The sequence below is a fragment of the Chiloscyllium plagiosum genome, chromosome 41, assembly GCF_004010195.1.
Source record: "Chiloscyllium plagiosum isolate BGI_BamShark_2017 chromosome 41, ASM401019v2, whole genome shotgun sequence".
NCBI lineage: Eukaryota > Metazoa > Chordata > Chondrichthyes > Orectolobiformes > Hemiscylliidae > Chiloscyllium > Chiloscyllium plagiosum.
In genome coordinates this window covers 18,246,531-18,253,518 of record NC_057750.1, presented here as the reverse complement: position 1 = coordinate 18,253,518, position 6,988 = coordinate 18,246,531, and the positions used below count along the sequence as shown (strand labels likewise).

The following is a 6,988-nucleotide window of genomic DNA, read 5'->3' as shown; positions in this document are numbered from 1 at the left end:
TACAGCAATAAGTGCTGTATTTCAGATTCGACTTAAAACAAAGCCATACCTGTCCCCCCCTCATGGATGTAAAAGATTCTATTATTTTATTTTTGAAGAAGTTTAGGAGAGTTTTCTATGTCCTGACCAATATTTATCTCTGAAACATACCAGAATACAACCTGATGATTATTATGTGGCTGTTTGTGAGAACATTGTGTACAAAATAGTTGTGACATTCTCAACATTTCCAAGAAGTGGAAAAAAGCTTCAATGCTTTGGGATGCCCCAATACCAAGGAAGTGCTATATAAAAAGCTTAAAAATGTGTTGCTGGAAAAGCGCAGCAGGTCAGGCAGCATCAAAGAAGAAGGAGAATCGATGTTTCGGGCATAAGCCCTTCAGGAATGAGGAGGATGTGTCAAGCAGGCTAAGATAAAAGGTAGGGAGGAGGGACTTGGGGAGTAAGAGTGAAAATAAGATGAGGCTCAAATTCTGATTTCTCCAGCTATAAAACCATAAATATACTCATTTACAACATATCAATACTTTGCTGTAGTCATAACAGTGATATAGACAATGCTGAAGAGATTCGCTATTCGAAATATGCTTGAAGTTCCATTCACTGATCAATATTAAGTCAAGATCTGTTTTTATTACATGGGATTCTGGTACTTATAAACTATTTAAAGGGATTTCATTCTTCAAAACATATAACTACACTGTTTTACCATGATTGAAATAACATTTTCCTCTTACAGTGTGGGATTTAGTATTGTTCTTGGTATTTTGGAGTTTGAATTTTGTAGCTGTTCTGTGAAAAGCATAGAAAGTTAGTTAATTTCATTTCAACAGTGAATCTGCTTCTTCTGGAAGAGTACACAACTGGAAAATTACATTTGATAAGTAGGTGCGTTGTTTTAATTTTCTTTATCCTGACCCCCCTCATTGGCATTTCTGTTGCTACAGGATCCTGGCAACAGTTATGTGTATAGAATTTTAACAGTAGTTTATAATCTGGTTCAGTAGTAGATAAGTGAATTAGAAGTGCTTTACATAAGGAAAACATTCCAGCCTTTGTGATTTTCTGAAACCACTTAATCAGATGTGGTGGTAGAGGTGTGAAAGTTAATGATTTCTTTTAGGATCATTTGTATTTTCACAGGTAAATGTGTGGTTAAAATGGGATGTGTGGGAAAGGCTAGATAAGAGTTTAAGACTATTGACACCTCTTGGAGGTGAGAAGTTGAATAGTGAGCTGTCAGATTCAGTACTTTGCTGGCTTTGTGATCCAACATGTTCAGAAACAAGTTTTGAAAAAAAGACAGAAACTTAGCAGGTCTGGTAACAAATGTACAGAGAAAAGTTAACATTTCAAGTCTGGTGACTCTGATTAAGAGTTAGTGCTATTGCAATGAAATGGCACCAAGAGGTTCAGTGGAGGAAGAGAAGGGAATAGGGGAAGGATTGGTAAGAACAGTGCATGAGTAAGGGAAGGTGAGAGTATCATCATGCATGAGGCAGGGAAGGGAATGCCATGCTTTAGTGGAAGGCAGGGAGAACCATACATGAGAAAGTGGAGGAGTGCATTGATTATGGGGTGAGGTATGCATTACTGGGAGAGGGGCATGGACAGATCGTGCAGGGAAAGAACGGAGCAGAACTATTCATTAGAGAACCGAACGTTGGATAGAGGCAGATGGTAAACATGTATTGGTGGAAGAAGAAGAAGGCCATGTGATGGAAATGGGAGAAAGTGTGAAGATGCATGAGGTGGGGAGAAGAGAAAATGAAGGCTGTGCATGGAGAGGCTGAAGGAGAACCATGTAATGGAAGGAGAGGAGGGTAGAGCCATGCTTTACAGAGGAGAGGAGAGCAAGGTAATGTCTAGGGGGAGTACGAGGGCAGGCCACGGCCGGAGCCACCACGTGGTGCTGAGAGGGGCGGTCACGTGGTGAGGGGCGGCTGCGTGTTCTTTAGAGGCCTGGAGTCGGGAACAGCGCCAGTTTACATCGCACCCGCCGGGACATGGGCAGTGCCCGCTTTTCCTTCTTTCTGAACAACCGCACACTCCGAGCACGCTGAGGTGAAGAGGCCGGGCTAGTCACGGCACAGGGGAGCGGGGAGTGGGGTGGGGGGCCTGAAGCTCGGTCCGTCTTTGAAGCTGTCTGGCGGTGAAGAGCCTCACACAAAGCCCTGAGGGTGGGTGGCAAGAGGCGCTTTGTGTTCGAGTGCGGCCGCGGGTGGCCAGGCCCCAGGTTGAGGCTCGGGCCTCCCGCTCGGCGCGGATGCCGTTAACCGCAAGGGTGAGAGGGGGGGGAGTTCCCGGGGCCGCAATCACATGTCGGGCTCGGATCCGCGCCGCTCTCCCATTGTCCCCAGAGAAGCCAGGCTTCTTCCCCCCCCCCCCCCCCCATCCAACAGCGGGAAGGGGGAGGGGGAATGATGGAGACTCCGCTATGGTAAATGTTGCCGCCAGGGTCTGCACTTATCCCCCTCCTGTATTTTAATAGCAATTTTAAAATAATAATGAAAGGAATTGATTTTGTTCCCTTCGCTTTCAGGATGCCCTTGTCGAGCCGAGCCCGCAGCAGCCGCCTAACCCCCGGCGATGGCTGACAGCAGCGGAGAGCTGCAGGGCTTCTCTCTCGCTAATCCCATGGCCGGGCTTTGATCCGAGGAGGAGCAACCGCTTGCAAACCATTCCCCCCAGCACCACCACCACCACTTCCTCCTCCATACGCACACTCAGACACTCCAAGCCGCCATGGAACGAGCAGCTCCTCCAGCCATCAATCCCAGCCATGCCCACCGACTGGAGGGTAACATGATGAAATCCCCTCCCTTCTGTCTCAAGTCTGGCAACGTCAAGGTCTCCCTCAAGAAATGGAGCGTTTGGGATAAATTTTATAACTTGGGCACCGAGATGAGGATGTCTAAACGTGGCAGGTTTATGTTCCCATACTGTGAATATTCTGTTTCTGGGCTGGATCCTGACAAGAACTACATCATGGCAATGGATATCTCTCCAGTAGACAACTACCGTTACCGTTATAATGGGTGCAAATGGCAGATCAATGGAAAGGCAACCCCACATGTGACTGGGAGACTTTACTTCCACCCAAATGGCAGTGTTTCTGGGAAAGAGTGGATGGTCAAGCCAGTGTCTTTTGCCAAAATGCGATTAACCAATTGTCCAACTGCAGAAGAAGGTAATGCAATCCTTCATTCCATGCATCGATATGTCCCCCAGTTGCACATCATTGTGGCTGATGGAATCATTGAGAAGCTAAACCTGAATGATCCTCGGGTCTACACAATTGTCTTTCAACAGACTGAATTCTTTGCTGTGACAAAGTATGAAAACAAATTTATCAGGCAGCTAAAACACTTCTATAATCCTTATGGTACTGCACTACGAGATGTAAAGACTTCAAAGCAGGTAACTATGATGAATTGCAGATTTTTTTCAGAGAAGAAATTTGCTGTATATATTATTATTAAAGGTTGATAAAGGGCCTTGTGAGTAAGAGCCCATTTGGTTAACCATGTCGAATTAAGAACTCACGTCAACACCTACCCAACTTGCCACATATATGCACAACATTTAGCTATGCATCTGGCAATGTTTGTGTTATTTAGCAATGTTAATATGACTGATTTGAGTGAATTCTGACGATATTGGAAATGTCTTCAAATATGTAGATACACTTTGTGGATCTCTCTTCTTCCTCCCCTCCCCCCCCCCCGTAGGCTATTGCAGAAAATACAGGATGTTGTCTGGTATGGAGGGAGGGTCTCATGAGGAAAGGCTGAGGGACTTGAGGCTGTTTTCATTAGAGAGAAGAAGGTTAAGAGGTGACTTAAAAGAGGCATAAAAGATGATCAGAGGATTAGATAGGGTGGACAGTGAGAGCCTTTTCCCTGGGATAGTGATGGCTGGCATGAGAGGACATAGCTTTAAATTAAGGGGTGATAGATATAGGACAGATGTCAGAGGTAGGTTCTTTACTCAGACAGTAGTAAGGGCATGGAATGCCCTGCCTGCAACGGTAGTGGACTTGCCAATAATATGGGTTATTTACATGATCATTGGATAAGCACATGGATGATAATGAAATAGTGTGAGTTCGATGGGCTTTAGATTGGTTTCACAGGTCGAGAGCCAAAGTGCCTGTACTGCGCTGTAATGTTCTATGATCTATGTTCTAATTGTTGGAATGTAATCCACATTGTGACTTTACCTAGTTTTCAAATAGCTTTGATGTTTGACAGTTATAAAATTATTTGTGGGACCGTTCTACGTTCATGGAAAACTGATGGAAACTTTGGATTAAGTTTTCCCAATATTAATAGTATGAAATAGGAGCAGAATTAGTCCACTCAGCCCATTTTAGCCTGTTCCATCTATGGAATTTGGGTGAATTTATGGTTTGGATTGCACAATTCCATCTACCCCTGATAACCATTGATTCCTTTGCATATCAGAAGTCTATTTACTATTTCCATTTTTAAAAAAAATTGTATGTGGAGAGGGCACAGTCACAGAATTCCAAAGTTGCACAAGCCACTGAGAAATAAGAATTCTAATCTCTATCAAAAAAAAAGCTAACTCCCTAACTTAAAACTGTGTTTCTTCGTTCTGGATTCGTGTACAAGAGAAAAGCATCATCTCCACATCCACCTTGTCAACATTCTTGTACGTTTTCAGTCAAGTCACTCTTCACTCTAAAGTAGTAATAAGCCCAGTCTGTCCCCTTTGTACCCTTAAGGCAACCTGCTTATTCCAGATATCAATTTAGTAAAGCTAGCGAGTTTTGAGAAGATTTGTAGCTCCGGTTGAGGTTCTGGGTGTAGGTTTGCTCGCTGAGCTGGAAGGTTCATTTTCAGAGGCTCACTGAAGATGTTACCTAGTATGGTGACGAAACATCTGAAAATGAACCTTCCAGCTCAGCGAGCAAACCTTACACCCAATTAGTAAAGCTCCTCTGAACCTCCGCCAACACGTTTACATCATCCCTTAAGTAAGTATTTGCCAATGTCCATCTTTACTTTTATGTTTAACATCTCACATGGCATTCCATTAGCCTCTTTTAACTGTTTGCTGTACCGGTATACTAATTTCATGTGATTTGTACACTGGACCTCTGCACCTTAGAATTCTGCAGTCCTTTTAGGTAAAACCTTTTATTCTTACTGCCAAATGAACAATTACACATGTTTCTTCTGCTAGATGTTTGCCTACTTATTCAACCTTTTTAAAATCTTCCTGCAACCTCCTTGTTTCTTCTTCATAATACATGTAGTATTATCTGCAAATGTATCTATAATGCCTTTGTTTCCATCATCCAAATCATTAATATAATTATAAAATACTGAGACCCCAATACAGATCCCAGTGGGACTCTACTCATCATATCGTGCCAATCAGAAAATGACACATTTATGAATATTTCCTGTTTTCTGCCTACCAGCCAATCTTCTATCCAAACTAAAATGTTTGGTCCTACACAGTGTCCTTCTACTTTGAGTGGTAACCCTTTATGGATCCTTGTCAAATGCTTTCTGAAAATCCAAGTACAGTATGTGAATGAGCTACCTCTACTCCACAGCACATGTTACTTCTTTGATGCTTTGCTTGTTCCACAGCTGTCAACACACATTATTGTCTTTGTCAAACCTTCAAGTCTTCTACAAAATGAAGAACTGCGGTTGCTGGAGATCTGAAACATAAACAGAATTTGCTGGTGAAACTCGGCAGGCTGGCAGCATCTGTGGGAAGAAGGCAGAGTTAATGTTTCAAGTCTGATGACTCTTCACCTGAACAGTTTTGATGAGTCACCAGGCTCCATGTTAATTCTGCTTTCTTCTCACAGATGCTGCCAGACTTGCTGAGTTTCTGTTTTTGTTTCATTAGGTCTTCTACCTTGATATGCCCCTTGGCTTTTCTATATTAGGTCCAAGGTCCACAGTCCACAGACTTAGATGTATGTGATGAGCAGTCACTTATCACCTGATCTAGCTGGATCACATCAAGCAGCAATGAGTCCTGCAACCGTTTGCACAGCAGTTAAGTGCGTTAGGATAATCACTGGCTGCCTTTTCTTTATTACCAGTTGCCCTCTTAAATCCTCCTCACTTGCATATCCTGTCCGACCTTCCAATAATGAGTATCTCTTGAAGTGACTTGACTTGTCTCTGCACCACTGTCCCTCGAGAGTCTATCCTTCTTCATCGCTTATATGAATATGGATTTGAAGGGTTTAGAGAGATATGGGCCAAATGGGACTAGATTTATTTAGGATATCTAGTCGGCATGGACGAGTTAGACTGAAGGAGAATAGTAGTTCAGGCAACATCCTAGGAGCAGCAAAATCGATGTTTCGGGCAAAAGCCCTTCATCAGGAATAAAAGCAGAGAGCCTGAAGCATGGAGAGATAAGTTAGAGAAGGATGGGGAGAAAGTAGCATGGAGTACAATAGGTGAGTGGGGGAGGGGATGAAGGTGATAAGTCAGGGAGGAGGGTGGAGTGGATAGGTGGAAATGCCTGTCTCTTTGTTGGCTACAAAGAACAGTTGATCTTCCATAATTACACTGGCACCACTCCCCACCTCTTCCTCCGCTACATTGATGAATGCATTGGCGCCACCTCATGCTCCCGTGAGGAGGTTGAGCAATTCATTAACTTCAACACATTTCACCCTGACCATAAATTTACCTGGACCATCTCTGACACTTCCCTCCCCTCCCTGGACCTCTCCATCTCCATTAATGACGACCGACTTGACACTGACATTTTTTACAAACCCACCGACTTCCACAGCTACCTGGATTACATCTCTTCCCACCCTACCTCTTGCAAAAATGCCGTCCCGTATTCCCAATTCCTCCGCCTCCTCCGTATCTGCTCCCAGGAGGACCAGTTCCACCAGAACACACTAGATGGCCTCCTTCTTTAGAGACCGCAATTTCCCTTCCCACGTGGTTAAAGATGCCCTCCAACGCATCTC

General features: G+C 43.8%; 1 protein-coding gene across 1 annotated transcript in view; it reads left to right on the top strand.

The window, feature by feature from the left end:
• Positions 1 to 1,924: 1,924 nt before the first annotated feature.
• The window catches only part of LOC122542904, a 139,661-nt gene continuing 134,597 nt past the window's right edge, over positions 1,925 to 6,988 (top strand). The window contains exons 1-2 of the mRNA XM_043681045.1: positions 1,925 to 2,064; positions 2,543 to 3,420. Coding sequence (XP_043536980.1) covers positions 2,746 to 3,420 — 675 coding nt within the window. The 5' untranslated portion in view covers positions 1,925 to 2,064; positions 2,543 to 2,745. The remainder of the gene's footprint in view (positions 2,065 to 2,542; positions 3,421 to 6,988) is intronic.